General features: G+C 38.7%; 1 protein-coding gene across 1 annotated transcript in view; it reads left to right on the forward strand.

Annotated features, from left to right (window-relative positions):
* The window catches only part of LOC126418527 (spermatogenesis-associated protein 5-like protein 1), a 73665-nt gene extending 70093 nt beyond the window's left edge, over window positions 1–3572 (forward strand). Inside the window, exon 9 of the mRNA XM_050085332.1 lies at window positions 1908–3572. Coding sequence (XP_049941289.1) covers window positions 1908–2045 — 138 coding nt within the window. The 3' untranslated portion in view covers window positions 2046–3572. The remainder of the gene's footprint in view (window positions 1–1907) is intronic.
* Window positions 3573–21382: the final 17810 nt, after the last annotated feature.

A 21382-nucleotide genomic window follows, 5' to 3' on the forward strand; every position in this document is an offset into this window, starting at 1 on the left:
GTGTATGTCTACAGAGCAATACAAAATAAAACATCTACATAAAGCTTATCATGGCAGATGCCAGATTGAGATTCCCTGGAAGAATCCTCTGGAAATGTAGCCCACTCACTAAGGAGGTAGCTTACAAAATCTTCATTCAACCAATACTTGAATATTGTGATTCAAATGACAGTCGAGATCACAATAATGTTTGTTTATTGTACGACCAGTTATGATTGATGTTAAAGCTGTCCTCAGAGTTTTTGGGCCTCCTATGGCTGATGCTAGTGGCTCCTTGGTTTTTTGCATGATGCCAAGATCGTATGCAGTGACAGTGTACAGACGTGGTATCAAGTGAAAAACCGAGGAGCCACCAGCACGAGTCATAGGGGGCCCAAATATTTTGAGGATGACTTCAAATAAGCCGAAACCTGTCATGAGATAAACTAATGTTACAGTGATCTCAGGTATTGTTTTAATCAAAGTATAGCACTAGAGCACTGCGCTCCGAGGACATTGTTGTCGAAATGTATGAACTTCAATATTGCTTAATTATTAATGGAAAATCTCATATAAAGATGTGAAACAAATACTAACAAAGAGATAGAGGGGCTGGCCAGTACTTACCTCAGCTCGGTACAGCCGATAGATAACACAAAACAGAACAGAAAATTTACATTCCTAGGTTTCGGAACTTTGCTCCTTCTTCAGGGAGGAGAGAGGGGAAAAAAGGGAAGAAGAGAAAGTGGATTCAGTTACTCACAACACAGGCTATGAAGCAACGGGGAAAGGTAAACAGGGAGGGTAGCAAGGATGGAGGCATGGTTGTTAGAGGGAAGCCAAAGATATTCTACTGTTAAGTACTGTGCCAGCTTCAAACCAAAGAGGGTGCACACAGAAGTAAAGAGGTATATAGTATAAAGATAAACACAACTATGTAGGATGAAAAGATGCATGAATGGCTAAAGAGGAGAGGGAAAAAGAAGAAGACTGAAGAGTAAATGGGAGTGAGGTTGGTTAACGTAGGTTCAGTCCAGGGGGATGGCGGGATGAAAGGATGTGTTGGAGTGCAAGTTCCGAAAGCTAGGAATGCAAATTTTCTGTTCTGTTTTGTGTTATCTATCGGCTGTACTGACCTTTAATATTACTTATCTGTCTGGAATACATATCTGATCCTGATTGACAGAGGAAATAGAGAGGATCCAAAGTAGAGCAACACTTTTTGTTATGCATTCATGTAGTAAATGTGAAAGCATTGCTGATGGGTCGGCGAACTCCAGTGGCAGTCACTTCAAGAGAGGCATTCTGCATCACAGTGCAGTTTGCTGGTAGTTCTGACAGTGCACATTCTTAGAAGAGACAACCAATTGCTTTCTTCTACAGATATATCGCAAAAGAATAAGGCCAGTAATATTAGAGGTCACATGGAACACTACAATTGTTCCTCCTGCAAACCATGCATGAGTAGAATAGGAAAAGGGGATGTGACGGCGGTACAAAGGTACCCTACCCCATACACCATTATGTGGTCGGTGGAGTATAGATGTATATGTAGATATTTCCTGTTGTCTTGGCTTATTGTATCTCGTTTGAAGTGGAGTCCTATGTGACTGTCCTAAGTAGTAGTGTGCTTGTCATACAGGTGCAGAAGTGAATAACATCAAAGTTTTCAGTACTAGTATTTCATATTGTGTGTAGTGGACTTCCCCCTCCCCAAATGATCTGACAAAGTCCGAAAGGGGTATGTTAGAGGTAGCAGAATAGGAAGAGAGTGATACACAGTGGAATGCAACAATTTCGTATACCTTTATGTGCCCTGTCCCTCCATCTCTTATCCTTGACATTTTGGCTCGTTCCATCCCATCCATTACTGATGTTTGAAGTGATTCTTACCTAATTACAGAGCATTATTTTTTTCTTTTTTTCAGGCTGCTTTGTGGGCTCTAACTGATGAAGGAATGGATGCTAGTCATGTGAAGCACAATCACTTCAGCAAAGCTCTGTCTTTGTCTCGGCCCTCCTTGTCACAAGAGCAGGTGCACTGGTATGAAAACTACAAGAAATAACCTTTTGCTGGTGTGTAGTCTACAGTTCGCAGACATATGTCTAGATGTCACTTCAAGATGTGTTAGCCATCAGAAAGGTGCAGGACTAGACAGAGAATGAAAGGTAACCTGTTCTCTATTGAGACTCCGGAGATTTACTTCCTTGCAGCAAGAAGAAAGACAGTGTATGGTTTGGTCTCAAAAGTAAAGTTAAAACTGTTACCAATCATAAGATTGGTTTGTATACCACAGTGCTTACTACGCATGGTCCTGTCGGAGTAAGTACGTCATACCCTTCCTCTTCTACAACCAGATGATTATAGAGGGAGCTACATGTAAATCTGTATTCCAAACCATGGTGGAACTTGTCATTTTTCATATCAAGAAACATTGCTAAAGATGACAGATACAAATCTTAGGAGTGACCAGGGATTGAGGCTGAGACATTTGGATCTGCAGTCTGGCACTTTACTACTGGTCCATTGAGCCAGATAGTTTGTCAGTTAAAGACATAAATTCTGCAAATGAGTCTGCAATCATGTTATAGTACTTAATTTGTAAAGGTCTCTCTTGACCACATTGTGAAATGTACAGTTTATATCATCTTTACAAAATAATGGGCCAGATAGTATAAGGATTTGATGGGTTGCCTATTTCTCCACTGCTAGTCTGTGATATATAAGGCAAACCATTTATTAGTATTTAGTAGAGAAAATATGAAACACTGTGAAGTCACAATGTGGGTCTGTTGAATTTCCTGTTTTGTGGTAACAGCTTAATAACAACAGGAGTTTTTATGTTCCTTAGCTGACCATACATGTATGTGCTGTAACTAAAGTTACATATGAACTGGACTACTTCAGCATCTCTGCATTGTTCTTCAAATTGTTTTGTCACTCTATCTGAACAACAGATTACATTAATTACTTTTTATTGCCTCTAAGCACATTGTACTACACAGTTTCATATGAAGAGTTTGGGTCTAACCCACTCATATGAGAAAAATGAAGACCTGTAATGTTTTGGTTAGCTCCTTAGCTCTGTGAATAGTGTTTCATATGTTCTTCCTTTCAGTATTCTGTCCATTAGCTGGTTAGACTGAAAGTTTTTAATGTAAATGTTGGGCCATTGGGGTTTACCAGACATGTAGCATGATATAAGCATGTTCTTGGCAGGTCATTTATTCATTCATGTACGACAGATCACACACATCGAGTTTTGATGACGGCACTTACTATGCAGGTTTGGTTATGAGATTTTACATTAAAAACTACAGATTAGATTTAGATTTCAATTTAAAAATTACATATTTGCTTTAGGAAATTCTATGTCAGAAACATAACTGTTATTGTGAACATCATTTCTTCAAGTTAGTCTCCGACTGCTTTGTCATTGAGAGTAAATGGGCTTTAATACAAATGGAAGGTCCTGTTAGGATTTGTAGCTTTTTAACTGTTGCTGCGATGAAGCTTGGCTTGAAGTGTGGCTATGGCGAAGCTCAGTTTGTATCTCTCTCTCTCTCTCTCTCTCTCTCTCTCTCTCTCTCTCTCTCCCTCCCTCCCTCTCTCTCCCCCTCCATCCATCCCTCCCTCCCCTCCCTCTCTCCCCCCTCCCCTTTTTTTGCACCGGAAAATTGGTCTCTTGCTAAATATCTGCATGTTAAGTGAGGATGAATATATGAAGACAGAATCTGTTCCTTATTGGTTATTTTTAATTTGCATAATAGGTAAACCACTTGTGACAGTTTGGTGCAAAACTTCTCTGGTTGTTGTAGGATACTGGTGTGGGGGAGCAAGTACTGGATTGTCGTGCATCATGTCACTCACACTAGTTTGATAATTGGAGTCATAAACCATAAGAAAAAAAGTTAAATCAAAACTTTTTATTGCACTGAGGACTTAATTCTGCTAAAAAATGTACAGTTCACATAGATGTCTTTCTCCTTTTATTATATTTAACACTCCAGCTATTTTTATAGCTTCTGGCATTTGCATTGTTCCACTCGGCTTGCCTGCCACAACTCTGTCTAAATGCTGAATACAAAATGATTGATACACACTTAGCTTTTCTTCGTATTTGCTTAGCACTTGGATTACTTTCTTAAATTCAGAGGATTACGTTATCTCACTCAGCCTGGTATCCTCAACTCCACTCACCATGTTGACCTCCACTCAACTCCATATATCGACCAAAGAAGCCTCAAAGACAAAGACATCTTTCTATCGTAATGTTAAATTGTGCATCGCATTTCAGTTACTGGTCCAGATATGTTACTAGTGATCTGATGATGTTGCACTCACTCACTTTCTGAGTTGTTTTGTAATAGAAAAAGGTAAACAGTTTATTTTAGATTGGTTTGTTTTTATGTAGCCACTGTGCAAACTTATCAATGGGGACATAAAATGTAGCATCTATACAGTAAAAGCCCCTTTTTATACTTTCAGTGGACTGACCCAAAAAAGTGTAAAATACAAGAGAGTATAGGAAGCACAACAAGCAATAACAAATAAATTAATCTCACTGTTATTGTCTTTACAGTGTTCAAAATATGAAATTAACGCAATTTAAAGTTTGCCTATTTAAAAAAAAAATATCTGAAATAATTATTTTTGTTTCTTTCTAATAGCAGTTAACTCTACTCATGTGTGAAACCACATTAAGATGATACTCAGGTTCTAAAGTGAGACTTATTATTGATAATCACTATAAAATTATGGCAAATCAAACCATGAACACAATATTGGTTAAAATACTAACATTGCCAGCATTTGTAAACAGAGAACAGGAGGAATGAAATCTACAGCTTGTTACCAACATGGTGGTCACTCTGTTCAGGAACGTCCTGGGTGAAAAAGAGGGCAATAATTGTCATCACATTACAGAGCATCTTGAGGAGGAATGTTTACATCGTACCAACCTAAGACTGGTACAGATTAGCATATTTTCCGCAGAAGTAACAGTGATTCGTGGGAGCCCATTATAGAGATGACTGTCTTCAAAATTGGTGTTTATATGTGTAAATGACTGTGAAATTGAATTAAAGCTGTTGTAATAGAACACAGTGAATGGGAGGAATGTTGCTGGCAGAGTCACTATCATCAGATCGTGATTATCATTAAGGCAGGGACTCTGTACACTTTTCCACACTTCAAAACACTGCAAACTTATAACAGAGGCGATCATGACCCAACGCACTGACAATAAAATTCTGCGCTATACTATGTTACATGATCAGTGCCTTTGCATGTAGTCAGTGTTTTCTGCTTTATTCCTACTGGCTTTGAGCCAGAAAACAATGCACTTTTTGCAGAAATGCGTATGAAATTCAATGTTAAAGTTCATGATAACATCAAGAGAAACAGAAAATGCTGGAAATGTTATCACACAGAATTGTTAATGACAGGAAGTAAATGTACTGAGTGGCTCCTGGTGGGACCAACAAAAATGAATGTAAAAAGCAGGAAAACATAAAATCCAGGAACGTAAAAATGGAGTTTTACCATATTTTGCGAAATTAGCATCTGTTTTTGGCAAAATTAGCTTCTATTTTGTGGAAATGAGTAGATTTCTAGATTTAATAGAATCTGATTACTCCCTGTTGTTAGTGTATGTAACATCTTGCAGTTGCCAATTACTTCATTAACTGCTACTGTTATATCAGTATTTCCGAGGAAAGTAAGTAAACTGGTATTTGAGAGCTGATTTTTTTTAAATATATATTTTTCCTGGTCAAAAGAAAGTAGTCAACATATGTCTGTATTGTTGTCTGTAACAACTTTATTATAGCAAGATAAAATCCGCTCACTGTTGACGTTGTTCGTTGGGGTCCATGATAACTCAGTGTTTCGCGAACATTTCAGGCTCGTACTTGGTCTGAATTGCGCTCCATTCATTCCTCGCATCAAGATTGTAATTTACTTTTAGCTGCTGTCTAATATGTTTCTTAAAATGACCACTTGAAATTGCTTGTCGTGTTAGACCTGAAAACCATAAAAGTATTTAAAGTTGAGCTTGTGTTTCACTATTATTAAAAATCATAGCCTATGGCTAAAATATCTGAGTGAAATCCGCAAACTCCTTATGAATGGGATACCTTGTATTGGAGGACCACGCGGGCCAAGGAACGGGACTGCCGTTTCCAACCCTGTAGAAACCCAATAGAATATTTATGCAGTATGCTATCACTGTAGGCAACTGTTCTCCAAATTTAAATAATTTGGGAGTAAGGAAGATTCAATGAACAGTAGAGGTATGGGTGAGTGGATTGGTGGAGGGTAACAACAGAAAACGGGGGTGACTGTGAGTTTAGGACATGAGAGTACAGTGTGAATGAAGTTAGGATCTTGGGCATAGTGAAAGTGGTGAGTATGGGGCAGAGGGATAACGGAGGTTGAGACTGGACAGATTATAGGAACGAAGAATGTGTCGCAAGAACAACTCCTATCTACTCAGTTCAGAAAACCTAATTCCAGTGAGGAGGATTCAGATACTGTGGGTTGTTCACTCACTTTGTCAGTGACTGCACATTTTGATGAAGCACTGACAAATTTGCAATTAACTTTGGGCTTTGAAACTTAATTGTTACATAGTGTGGTGGTTTTGCTTCTGTGTTGTTCCTTTTCAAGTTACAGGAGGCACCATTACCATTCATCTTCTGTGCTTCCTCTTCTGTCTGCCTCCAACTAAAAAATCATTCAAATGGATATGCGGCACTGTTTTTCTCCTGTGCAAAGTATTTGACCCCGTTTTTTCTGTTCTTGTTCTTTGTCTGTGGATCACTTCTTACAATGATGATGTACATGTCATGTTTACATAAAACTTACACATACATAGCGAAATGCAGTGATATACTTGTATACCAATTAAGGTATGATTGCATTTATAATCTATTAAATATATCTGCTTGTTACAAAAAGATAGCAGCATCTGGGTTTTGACCCGAAATTTTATTTCATATATCTTGGAAATGATTCTATATACAGCTTTAAATTTGTTACAGTTTCCCTTTGCAGTGTATACTGACACACTATTTAATTTTTTATTCGAAGATATTCTTTAACACTGTAAGGGCAAATATTGATTATTTTCTTTAAAAGAGACATACTTTCTATCATCTTTATACATTGCGGTAAACTGTTGTACAGTATGCGGTTAGCATTTACAGGTTCTTTGTCTGTTACTTTTATCGTACTTCCTTCTATATTATAGTCTTTTTTCCTCTTGTATTATGTTCATGATATTTTCCATTTAGCAATGCAGTACAGTTAGATTTTTTAAGTAGATAATTGTTACACACACACACACACACACACACACACACACACACACACACACACACTTTATTTCTGCAGGGTTGGTTCTCTAGGTGATACTTTTGGGATGCATGATATGGTTTTCTCTTTTGTAATCTTAATACCTTTCGTGTGCGCACATAGGCAGCAATTCCTGAAACCAGGATGCCACATGAGAGGTGTGAATGGACTAGTCCATAGTACATTATTTATAGAATGTGTCTATTTATTAACTTTGACATTTTTATCATCATAAATATGCTTGAACCTATTTTGCTGCAAATGTTATTTATGTGATTCTCCCATATCATATATCTATCCACTGTTACACCTAGAAATTTTTAGCTGTCTGTCCCCTTTGGTTCTAGATCTCCAAGCCTCACACCTAAGTTGCGCATAGTGCGTATTTTGTTTGCGTGAATCTTCAAGTAAGTTGTTTTTTCTCCATTTATAGAGAGATTGTTTTCCCTGAAATAATTGTTTCCACTTTTCATATTTAGTGAAGCCTTCTCTTGCAGGTCATCTGTTGTAGAACTGATAACAACAAATGAAGTGTCATGCATACATGAGTACGCTATCAGATACTGTTTTGGTCATATCATTAACATACAGAATGAAAAGTACTGGATGAAGGACGAATTCTTGAGGAACCCCATATTTCAAAATTTGAAGAGACACTTTTAATATTATTTTTTACTTTTTGCTTTTTTGTACACAGTGCTTTCTATTCTCCAAAAATGATTTAATGTCTACTGCATTCCCCCTTATACCATAACAGTGAATATCATCAACTCCTCTCTCCTGAAAACTTACAACACTGCTTTCACATCTAAGTGTATTTAATTCTTTGCTCATTAAAGCAGTGTCAACAATTTGCTAACCTGGTTCCCTCATCAGTGCTTCAATTCCTAAATCATGTAAATTTTTAACCTGCTGGTCCTCCGACAAACTGTAAGTTTCTGTCCACTCATAAAATTCAACCAAGTCAATTACTTTCTATGTCTCATCATTACAACCAGTTTTCCTCTTGATTGGAAATTATAGTTTTCCCTTGAATGGAAATTATTATTGTGACGATTTTGTTCCCTATGATGAAAACTATTGTCGTTAGGCCTACAGGTACTGTTTTCCCCTCTGTTAAAATTAGTATTTCCCCAACTATGATTCCTACACATCTCTTGTGTGAGATTGGAATAGTTATGTGGTTACCGCACTTTGTCTATGTTTCTGTCTAGTTTGTCCACATAGTTTAGAAATACTTCAATGTTGTTATCTGATCCATAAACTAGGTCCCATTGCACATCAGGATCTCTTTAAAGCATCAATCTGTGTGAGCTCATCAAAGGATTTACTCAAATGTACAAGTTTCTTCAATTGATTTTTACGAAACTGTGTTTCCCTATAATTTGGTCCATTCAGGAACACTCATGGCTTGTTCAGTTTCAGACCAGAGCCATTTTAAGAACTCCATTTCAAATTCTGCATAAGACATGTCCATAGAAAAAATTTGATTGGCTCATGACAAAGATCCCCCCTCCAAGAATTTTTTTACAAACTTCATTTTCAAACTTTTACTCATATTGGGCTACTGTTGCCCTTACAAATCTGCATATAGTCAACAGGATGCAAACTGCTTTCAATAGAAAAGTTCTTAACTGGAATATTGAATAATAAGATTCACGTGTTCAAAGAAAAATTTTTGTTAGCTATATATTTAATTCTGATATTGTACTTTTTAGTTCACTATTGTTTGTCTTAGTTTCAACCTTGTGGGGTTTTACAGTGTCACTGACTGTTTCCACTTTATCATTCACAACAGTTAGTTTCGAATCTACTCTACTTTCAAGATCTACAGCCATAACTTTCAGATTTACACAAACTGTATCTATTTGTCTGTTAATATTAACAAAACACTTCGCATTTTTCTCTGTCCGTGACCAGTTCTTTTCTTACAGATTGAATTTTGTTTCTCAGACTAGATGTGACTTCCCTCACTTTAGATTCTATTGTCAAAATCTTTGTTTTCGCCCTGCCAAGTTTCTGCTTGCCGTTGGAGACAGCTCGGCTCGAAAAGAGATCCATCCATTACCTAAACCCGAAGAAGTAGAACTCTTCATTAAAGAGAAATTAAACCTCGCGCCACAAAACAAAGTAGGTCCATTTATAAGAACAAATTGAGCAGTTTTACCTACTCCCTTTACTTCGTTCTTTTTCCCCTTAGAGGAAGATGTCGAAGCGCCCTTTTAAGGGCCACAATACTACACATTGATCTTGCCAAAAGCCGAGAAGCGATTCTTCTTGGTGTTGTAGCTCTCTGGGGCACTCTGGGATGCTCCCTGGGTGTTTCTCTGGGTTCTCAATAGATGGCTCCACAGTAGAGCGCGTGACCTTGAGCGTGCGAGAGAGAGCGCTGTGGAGTGTGTGAGAGAGAGGTGCCGCGAGCCCTAGTATTACTAGGCTCGCGGCGGGCTAAAATCAAGTTGCCGATTGCGCAACTGCAGGTGATAAGGCGCTTTATGAATGGGCGCCCAGACGTCCACATCCGCTGCGTGCGCCATGACTGATGCTATATAAGGAGCACACTGTCATGCCAGCGCATTCACTCTTGTGTGAGTGAATAGCCACTGAGGCACTGCTTCTTACAATGGTTCGTAGACGTTGTTATCGTCATCGTCGGCGATTGCTTGTCTACAAAACACTTGTAAATGTGGACGGCACCCTTGGTGCTTCGACATCTTCCTCTAAGGGGAAAAAGAACGAAGTAAGGGGAGTAGGTAAAACTGCTCAATTTGTTCTTATAAATGGACCTACTTTGTTTTGTGGCGCGAGGATGGCCAATAGGATTGCTTCGCTTCGGATGAACCTGGAGTGGATATTTTCATATTTGGTGTTTACATGCCATCTTCAATAACATAGATTGCACACACTCCAATCTTTTGAGATAGTTACTGTTTCTCTCTTTTATACTGCATACTCTCTACTCTTTTGAGATAGTTATTGTTTTTCTCGTTTATAACTGAAATGCAGCATTAATTTTAACAATAAAAAGTCTTGTCATATTGTCTTTACATATGTAGAGATACAGTTAACATAGTTATTGCAAAATTCCTTATATTAGTGCGATAGTTACCGTTTTTGCATGCGGCCAGGTGAAACGTGTTGACAACTCCTTTTACGAGCAACAAAATTACCTATCATCAGTGAATACCTGTTTTCCTTGCACTGACAGTTTTTTAGTTGTACGATTATTCAGGAGAAGAAGACAAAATATCTGTTTGGCAACAGCTTTTTGACGATTTCTCAACTATACTAGTGAAATGTTTCATTGCGTTTTTATAAGTGGAATGGTGTATTTTGTCACTGCAGTTATTTTTGTGAAAAAGGGGAGGGAAACATAATGTGGCCCATATTTTGAATACGCGAGTGCTTATCGTGCTGAAACATTCACATGTTGTGAAGATCCACTGATACTTTTGTAATTTGTAGCACTTAGTTTAATGAATATCTGTCTTGACGAACTTTGTTGCTTGCTACAATTATGTGTTTATTTTATCGTTAAATGATGCTGTAATGAGGGATGGACCTGCTACACCCTCGTCTTTCTTATTGTTGGTGGCTTTTTAACAGCTGAACCTGCAAGCACAATACTATTTTACACTGCTGACATTAACAGATAATAGAGCACTGGTTAAATTTTACTTACGGCTCAAGCGGCGTGGTGCTGCGATGTTGGCAACGACCGTTGATTTATTCTGTATATTTTGTTTCTTGTAATTACTTATTCTAAATGTTTGCTTTACAAGGATGATTAAATTACTGAGCAAACAAGGGTACATACAAGAACCTGACAACCAGAGAACAGGAACAGCGTTAATTATTTACTTCATGGTTGATCGTGGCCAACGTCAGCACACTATACCACTTCAGTCATAGGTAAAATTTTACCAGTGCTCTTAATTATAAGCATTTTTTGTTGTAGGGATGTATCTTGTTGGGAGGGGGGGGGGGGGCACCAGTAACATACCTTTTTCCACAAGTGCATCTTCTTTGTCTGCCAGTAGAGATAATTTGATTAAACTGGATTCTTTTGAATTTGGTAGCACCAGAGATACATTATTACTCCTATTGTTTTTCTTTGTAGAGTACAGTCTACGTTTAAGTAAAATCTTTTGTGGTTGTTTCCTTTCTTTTTGCATTGGTGCTTGTTTTTGCTGCAACATTCCGACAGCTACAGTTGCCTTTAGCGATGATAACATTTTTTTAGCAGTTTCCAAGTCATTTGAGCTCAGTTCAGATACAGTACCAGAAAACTCTGCAATAAGTTCCCTTCTTTGGACTGACAAAGAGACAGAATCATTACTACTATTTTTCGTTCCCTCAGCTAGTATTTCTGTTTTCTCATCTACAACAGAAATATCTTCACTCTCAATAAGTATGATTTTACTATTTCCTGGGTGTTCAGAAGACTGCTGCTTTAACTGAATCTGGCACACACTATGTGTGTGCTTGCACATATTCCATTTGATGGTATAGTCGATACACTTACAAGAATACCTGTGAATGCATGCCGTAAATTTAATGCCCATCAATCTGCAGTTGCACTGAAAGTCGTTATCATTTACAAAATAATCTGTTGACTCTTTTGACGAAGAACACACTTTCCAACCAGAAAACTCCATAGTAATGAGGTCCTCCATAACTTTACTCCCAGATTTATGCCTAAGGCGAATGTCCTTAGTCAGTCTACCTTTAACTAACACAATAAGCCTGTCAAACAGCTTATGCTTCACAAAAGACATCAATGCAAAAATAGCTTTGTCTAAACATTTGACACATTTACTATATATATAAAAAACAAAGATGCTTTAACTAACCAAACGAGAAAGCGATGGTATGTTGATAGACACAATAAAAAACGCACAAACACACACACAAATTTCAAGCTTTCACAACCCATGGTTGCTTCATCAGGAAAGAGGGAAAGACGAAAGGATGTGGGTTTTAAGGGGGAGGGTAAGGAGTCATTCTAATCCCGGTAGCGGAAAGACTTAACACACACACATCCATCCGCACATATACAGACACAGGCAGACATGTGTAAATGCAAAGAGGTTGGGCTGAGATGACAGTCGAGGCGGAAGTACAGAGGCAAAGATGTTGTTGAATGACAGGTGAGGTACGAGGGGCGGCAACTTGAAATTAGCGGAGGTTGAGGCCTGGTGGGTAACAGGAAAAGAGAATATATTGAAGGGCAAGTTCCCATCTCCGGAGTTCTGATAGGTTGGTGTTAGTGGGAAGTATCCAGATAACCCAGACGGTGTAACACTGTGCCAAGATGTGCTGACGATGCACCAAGGCATGTTTAGCCACAGGGTGATCCTCATTACCAACAAACACTGTCTGCCTGTGTCCGTTCATGTGAATGGACAGTTTGTTGCTGGTCATTCCCACATAGAAAGCTTCACAGTGTAGGCATGTCAGTTGGTAAATCACGTGGGTGCTTTCACATGTGGCTCTGCTTTTGCTCGTGTACACCTTCCGGGTTACAAGACTGGAGTAGGTGGTGGTGGGAGGGTGCATGGGACAGGTTAACACAGGGGGCGGTTACAAGGGTAGGAGCCAGAGGGTAGGGAAGGTGGTTTGGAGATTTCATAGGGATGAACTGAGAGGTTGTGAAGGTTTGGTGGACGGCGGAAAGACACTCTTGGTGGAGTGGGGAGGATTTCATGAAGGATGGATCTTATTCCAGGGCAGGATTTGAGAACGTTGTATTCCTGCTGGAGAACCACATTCAGTCTGATCCAGTCCCGGAAAGTATCCTGTCACAAGTGGGGCACTTTTGGGGTTCTTCTGTGAGAGGTTCTGGGTTTGGGAGGATGAGGAAGTGGCTCTAGCTATTTGCTTCTGTACTAGGTTGGGACAGTAGTTGCAGGATGCGAAAGCTGTTTTCAGGTTATTGGTGTAATGGTTCAGGGATTCCGGACTGGAGCAGATTAGTTTGCCACGAAGACCTAAGCTGTAGGGAAGGGAATGTTTGATATGGAATGGTTGGCAGCTGTCATAATGGAGGTACTGTTGCTTGTTAGTGAGTTTGATGTGGACAGATGTGTGAAGCTGGCCATTGGACAGATGGAGGTCAACGTCGAGGAAAGTGGCGTGGGATTTGGAGGGATTTGGAGTAGGACCAGGTGAATCTGATGGAACCAAAGAAGTTGAGGTTGGAGAGGAAATTCTGGAGTTCTTCACTGTGAGTCCAGATCATGAAGATGTCATCATTAAATCTGTACCAAACTTTGGGTTGGCAGGCTTGGGTTACCAAGAAGGCTTCCTCTAAGCAACCCATAAATAAGTTGGCTTATGAGGGGGCCATCCTGGTACCCATGGTTGTTCCCTTTAATTGTTGGTATGTCTGGCCTTCAAAAGTAAAGAAGTTGTGGATTAGGATGAAGCTGACTAAGGTAATGAGGAAACAGGTTTTAGGTATGGTAGCAGGTGATTTGCATGAAAGGAAGTGCTCCATCGCAGCGAGTCCCTGGACGTGTGGGATATTTGTGTATAAGGAAGTGGCATCAGTGGTTACAAGGATGGTTTCCAGGGGTAACAGATTGGGTTAGGATTCCAGGCGTTCGAGAAAGTGGTTGGTGTCTTTGATGAAGGATGGGAGACTGCATGTAATGGGTTGAAGGTGTTGATCTACGTAGGCTGAGATACGTTCTCTGGGGGCTTGGTAACCAGCTACAATGGGATGGCCGGGATGTTTGGGTTTGTGAATTTTAGGAAGTAGGTAGAAGGTACGGGTGCAGGGTGTCGGTGGGGTCAGGAGGTTGGTGGAGTCAGGTGAAAGGTTTTGTAGGGGGCCTAAGGTTCTGAGGATTCCTTGAAGCTCCGACTGGACATCAGGAATGGAATTACCTTGGCAAACTTTGTATGTAGTGTTGTCTGAAAGCTGACGCAGTCCCTCAGCCACATACTCCCGACGATCAAGTACCACGGTCGTGAAACCCTTGTCAGCCGGAAGAATGACGATGGATCGGTCAGCCTTCAGATTACGGATAGCCTGGGCTTCAGCTGTGGTGATGTTGGGAGTAGGATTAAGATTTTTCAAGAAAGGTTGAGAGGCAAGGACAAATTCCTGGAAGGTTTGGAGAGGGTGATTTTGAGGAAGAGGAGGTGGGTCCCATTGTGACGGAGGACGGAACTGTTCCAGGCAGGGTTCAATTTGTATAGTGTCTTGGGGAGCTGGATCATTAGGAGTAGGATTAGGATTATTTTTCTTCATGGCAAAGTGTCAAATGAATATACATCCTGCTCATGCATCAAAGTTATGATTTGCTTGTATACTTCACCTTGTTTTTCTACACCTTGAATCTGATTATTTTTCTTCATGGCAAAGTGTCAAATGAATATACATCCTGCTCATGCATCAAAGTTATGATTTGCTTGTATACTTCACCTTGTTTTTCTACACCTTGAATCTTAAATATATTCTTCCTCCAACATCTATCAACACGCCATGTACAATAAAGTCACATTGATGGAGCTGCCACGACATAATTCCCTGCAATAAAGAAAGACTTGACCAAATCCGACATAAAAACATTTGGCGAAATTGGCCCAACCTGCCTCTTTATATGCTGGAAAAATGTGGACAGTGTCTGGTATCCTGTTAGATATTTGAAACACGCGTGGAAACCCTTGTCTCAGATCATGTAGCACTAGTTGAGTTACAAATTCAAAATTATATACATTGAGACCATGTGTCCCATCAACACAAACACAGTAAGTTGCTTATTTCTTTAATATTTTGCCTTGAGCACTGTTCATAATTATCAATGCAAAATCACAGCGCTTTAATTGTGTGTGTGTGAATCAAGGACCACATCTTGTGGTTTGTAGAAAAGCACACAAGGACTGTCTCCACCATCTGCTTCGTTTACCCATGCTTCTACAGTTATTGCATCATTATGGTGTTTTATTGACTTGAAGGACAAATTATAAGATTGATCTGTATTATGTAGATCCTGTCTCGTAATCAAATGTATCCTTCCAAAGTTCAAATCTACATCTGTATCTCGAATTTTGTCTAATATGACAGAGAATGGTATGCCACTTGCTTATCTGCAGCAATACTTTCCCTTTCTCTTTTTGTTAGTTGCAGATGACATAACTTGGATTTGTGGCCAACATGTGTTGAAACACATTTCACACAGCAGGTTCCATCCTTTTTCATATCTACTCATCTTAGCAGGACACAGTGCATCAATCTTACTACTACCTTGCAATTTAAGACGTCATCACGTTTTTTCCTCTAGACACACTCACCAGATCGGTGACACATATAAGAAACAGCTTCTGAATCAACCTTAGCATGGGAACCATGATGCTTGACGAACTTTGAGAGCGTTGTATGCTCAGTTTCCTCCTTCCACTTCTGAAATTCATCAACGGTGCTAAAATGTAGTATTTCACATCTCTTTCATGTGCCGACTGTAAATGTTCAAAGAGGCATTTCCCAGAAGTATTTCTTTCATTGCACAGGGTGCACACAAACAATTTGTGATGCTCTATTTGCTGTCCATGAACCTCTAAGAAGTGTCTATTCAAATTTCCTTTTTTAGGATAGACCTTATCTCACACGACACTGAAAAATCATGTTGGACGCAATGAAAATTTCACTGCTTACATGGACACACTATTTATTTATTTATTTATTCGTGTTCCGTAGATCCGGTATACAAAAGAATTGCATGAATATGGAACGAGTCACAATATAAATTAACACAGTAGCCTACTTCTATATGCTAACAAATGTAAATTGCAATTGGTGTATAAGAAACAAAGTATGTTAATAGTTACAGGCTTAAGCATTTTCTATGGTAAAACAGAGGTATAAAACGATAAAATAATAAATTACAATTTTCCATATTACAAACTATACAGTAGCAGGAATTTGATAGTGCCAATTGCCTGAACACAAATTCCCATACTGGTGTAAGATGTATGAAGTTACAAAGTGGCAATAGCAAATATTACAAGTAAAGCATTACGTCTAAGTTACAGTGTTACATTAAAGAATTGATTAAGAGAGTAAAACGCTTTTTCCAGAAGATATTCCTTCAATTTACTCTTAAATTTTGGCATTTAACTGGTAAGATTTTGTATCAGACTCAAGTTTTTTCTGTCAACATGAGTCATGTTTTGTTCTTGTGTCATAGTCATGATAAGAAGTATTGGTTTTGTACGTGTGTAGGTTCTTAGCTGAAAAGCACATAAGGGATAAGATGTATTGTGAGGTCATTGTTAATATTTTGTGTGTTTTAAAAAGATTTCTGCTTGAATGATTCCTGTTGACTCCACTTATAATTTGAATTGCTCTTTTCAGAGTTACAAATACTTTATTTGCCATTGGTTGGCTACCCCATAATATTAAGCCATAGGATAACAATGAATGGAAATAGCCAAAATACGCAGCCTTAACAGCATCACTATTAGCAGTTGTTGCTATAATACATCGAGCATAAGTTGCTGAATTAAGTCTTTTTCTCAAGTCCAAAATATGGCAAGACCAATTTAATTTGTCAATGTGGAGGCCTAAAAATTTTGTTGAATAAATTTGATGTGTATCTTGATCATTACAGCTTAGCCTTATGTCATCCTGAACTTTGTGAGACCCATGGAAATGTATGAACTGGGTTTCTTTTAGATTTAAAGTTAGGTCGTTGCATCTGAACCAGTTACGGAGGTCATGGAACACCAAGTTGGCAGATGATACAATATCATTGTCAGGTGTTTTTTCAATTACAAGGGATGTATCATCTGCGAAAAGAGTAAATTTGATGGTAGCCTTAGAACAGTGAGGAAGGTCATTAATAAAAATAAGAAAGAGCTAAGAGCCAAGCACCTAACCTTGCGGCACGCCTACAGTAACTGTTCCCCAGCCAGACGAAGCTATTGAGCCATCTTCATGATTCAGCAATACCCTCTGCTTTCTGTTAGTCAGGTATGATCTGAGCCACATTCCCACTGTGTCAGTTAAACCATAATAGGCTGCTTTTGAAAGGAGGATTTCATGGCTCACCCAGTCAAAGGCTTTGGTTAAGTCGCAAAAAATACTAACTGAAGCCAATTTACTGTTCAGTGCTTCTAGAACATTATTAGTAAAGGAGAATATGGCATCATCAGTTGACAGGCCTGACTGGAAACCAAATTGGCATTGGCTAAGAGACTTGTGGAAATTCAGGTGTTCCACAATTCTCTGTGTATCAGTTTCTCGAGAACTTCGGAGAAGCATGTTAAAAGGGATATAGGGCGGTAGTTAGGAGCATAAGTTTTTCCCCCCTTCTTGAACAGTGGTTTCACATTGGCATACTTCATTCTATCAGGGACAATACCTTGTCGAAGGGATTCATTAAATATATGGCAAAGTATTACACAAATGGCATTATGACAATGTTTAAGTACCTTAGCGGGGATATTACAATGCCAGATGACATTTTGGTTTGTGTTTTAGTGATCATCCTTTTCACTTCACTGACTGTAACTGGGGCTATGAGCATTTGATCAATTTTACACAGACCAGATCCTTTCATAAGGTCCATAGCCTCGTTGACTGAACCCCTGCAACCAGTTTTCTCAGAAGCTGTTAGAAAGTGCTCATTTAAGACTGTTGCAACTGCATTTGTTTCTTTAATTAAATTACCACACTGTCTTATTTCTATGCTGGATACACACTCCTCTTTTTTTTTCCAACTCCCTTTTGATGACATCCCAGATGGTTTTTATTTTGTTGTTAGAGTTGTCTATTTCACTTTTAATATGTAAGGTTTTGGAGCACTGTATAATTCTTTTTAGGATTTTACAATATAATCTGTAGTGTCCTTTTATTGCAGGATCTTCAGAACATCTTTGTTACATATATAACCTTTTTTTGTGTTACATGAAATTTTTATCCCTTTTGTAATCCAGGGTTGATTTTGCAATTCTGGGGGTTAATTTTAATAGTTTTCTTGTGATTACTGCTTCAAAGAGGGACATGAATTCATCTGTGAATGGGTTGAATTTAATATTAACATTTCTTTCTTTGTATATTGGGCTCCAGTCAGTCTGCTGCAAGAGCTGATTGAAATTTTCTAAAGTGTCCACATTGATTGTTCTGAAGGACCTAAAAACTGGTTTATATTTTTTAATGTCTGAACATAAGTCATTAAGAGTTAGCAACTGCCCATCATGGTTTGACAGACCATTAAGAATTTGACATACAGTACTAAGACTACGACTAAACTTATCAATAAAGATGTTGTCAACAAGGCTTACACTGGGATCTGTCACCCGGGTAGGAAATTGAACTATTGGAGTTAAATTAAAGGTTTCCAATAAATGTTCCAATTCTCTTCTACTGGTGTTGCCTGTAAGGAAGTTTACATTAAAGTCACCCATGATGACTAACTGCTTAGCCTTAGAATATATTTTTACCAAAACTGATTCAAGCTGTCTTAAGAAAATACAGATTTTCCCTGCAGGAGCCCTATAAATTGTTACCCCTATAATAAACAGACTTATCAGCAAAAATTTCAGATCCACATTTTTCAAAATTAAAATCTTCACAATACATACTTAAGTCAAGTGATTTACGAGGTATACCCTCTTTGACGTAAATTACAGATCCACCTTTCTCTCTGTTTGATGTACAGTAACTATCAGCTAAAACATAACCTTCCAGATGGGGCATCAGCATGGCAGACCTTACATGGTGTTCTGTAAAGCACAATATATGAGGTTGGTTTTCATTTAACATGAGACCCAAAAGCACCAATTTTCCTCTAAGGCTCATGATATTTTGGTGGAATGTACAGAATTTATCTTTCAATACAGATTTAAAGTTGCAGTTTATGGGTGTTATATTAGAATGTCTCAATACATCAGGATTGATACTTGATTTACTGACTGGTTCCCTGTTAAGGGGCCTACTTGTGCACACATTACTTACTATTTGATTTGTGCTTTCCTCTGTTTCTTGATGCAGCACTGATCCCATAAAAAATAGTATTTGTGAACAGCAGGTCTTCTACTTCTGTGGCTTTTTCTTGGACATGTGGAAGCAGACATTTCAGTGGACGGTAGAAGCTTTGAAAAAAGTGTCTCATTGTTCATCTCTTCTTTTTCAGCTCCTTCAGGTGATGCTGGAGATAGGACCTTGGAGACTGTGGTAGTGGCCTGTTGAGATGTTGGTGGGGCACAGGGGTCTTCTATTGGTGCTGCTATTGCTATAGTTTCTTCTTCTACCGAAGTTGTGGAGGCTGATGCTTGTGTCATTGGTGCTTCTGGCATAACAGCTGACTCTGGTAACAGTAGTTGTGATGTTTGTTGGGGTGACGATAATGCTTATTCTGTAATTGCTGCTGTTTCTAGAGAAGGTAACATTGCTGTTGGTGTTGGTGACATCTGTGTTTTATCAGTAGATAGTGTCGGTTCTGCTGCTACAGTTGGTAAGGTTTGATGAGTTATTGTTTGTGGCTGGCAAGCTAAACGTGGTTCTCCTGCTATCAGCACATTATTAATATTACTTCCGTGAGCTGCAACCAACAATTCCATAATTTTATAACTGAGACATTTCTTGCCCTTACCATTAAGGCACAGTCCATGTCTGGTAAAGCATTATCTCTCCAGATAGTTTACAGGCAAGAACTGGGTGTTTTGATGCATTGTACAGAGCTTCTCAAATTGTTTGTTGGCTTCATTGATTTCTTTATTAACACAAGAGTCATTTATAAGGTCGTGTCTGTGAGGTATTCCAACGATTATGAGCTTGTTTTTTGTCTTAGATTCCAACACTAACTTTAAGTTTAGAACAGCACGAGATAATTCATTCTTGTAGACATCATTGACACCTCCCATTATTACTGTAAACTCATTTGCATTTCGTGAAGTTCCAGCTTTTACATTATTTGTGACTTCGCACATAGGTGCTCCAGGTTTAACATAGCTACAAGAGTTAACACCATTATCCAAACGTAGAACTTTCGCGAGTCCGTGTCCACGACTATCCGAATGAATATTTACATTAAAAGATGGCTTTCCTATCATTCTTGTCGCTTCTGTTGACTCACTTGCGTTTGTAGTTTCATTTGCACACTTATCTTCTGCACTTTTGATAGTCTCTAAGTCACTGCGAATGTTTATTGATGTATCAGTAACTTGAAACACTGTTTCACTTTGAAGTGGGCGAGTGAACTCCACAGCACGAAGTAACAGTAAGGGCAAAATACACTTATTCCATTAATTACATATTTGCTGACAAAACTGCATGTGTAAACTTTCCAAAGATAAAAATGTCTACGCCGCGGGGTGTTAAAAACGAAGCAGTCCTATTGGATATCGCTACCCGCAAATGCTATTGGTTATTTTTGTTTCGAGCCGAGCTCTCCCTAAAGGTTTCTCAAGTTTCTTGTCTATCTGTGATATGTCGTTACGATGTTTATTACCGCAAAGTAAGTCATTGTCAATATTTGTTCATCACTCCCTTGAGATGCGACACTTTCTGATCTATAGTGTGTTCTAAATTCTCGACTACTGTTTTTAATCATTTAGAAATTTTCTGGTCCATGACACGAAAACTGTCAGAGCTTGAAAACGACTACACTCGACCATGGCCAAAATCCCGTTGCTCACCAAAGATCAGTCATAGTGACAAAAAACATACAATTTTATTATTGATTATTGATTGTATCACCTATCTAATATCATATTGACCAAATGGTTTTTAAAACAACTTTAATTAGTGTATAATATAACAGAATGAGGTATATTTGTCAGTTCCATTACACCAGGGAGTGTTTGCCTATATTGACTTGATATCATTTATGGCTCCTGTTGCGGCGCTGGCTTTGTAGTGTACGTGGCTTGTGATTACTGTTCCCTTTGACTGAAGGGTAACTCCTAGGTACTTAAAACTGGTGACTAACTTTGGCGGTGTCTCTCGAACATAAAGTGCTGGGTCTTCCTCCTTTTCTAAAGTCATGGAAGCTGTCTTCTCTTCATTCAAGGATTGGTCGTTTTTTCGTACCCAGT

This window comes from Schistocerca serialis, chromosome 1 (assembly GCF_023864345.2).
Source record: "Schistocerca serialis cubense isolate TAMUIC-IGC-003099 chromosome 1, iqSchSeri2.2, whole genome shotgun sequence".
NCBI lineage: Eukaryota > Metazoa > Arthropoda > Insecta > Orthoptera > Acrididae > Schistocerca > Schistocerca serialis.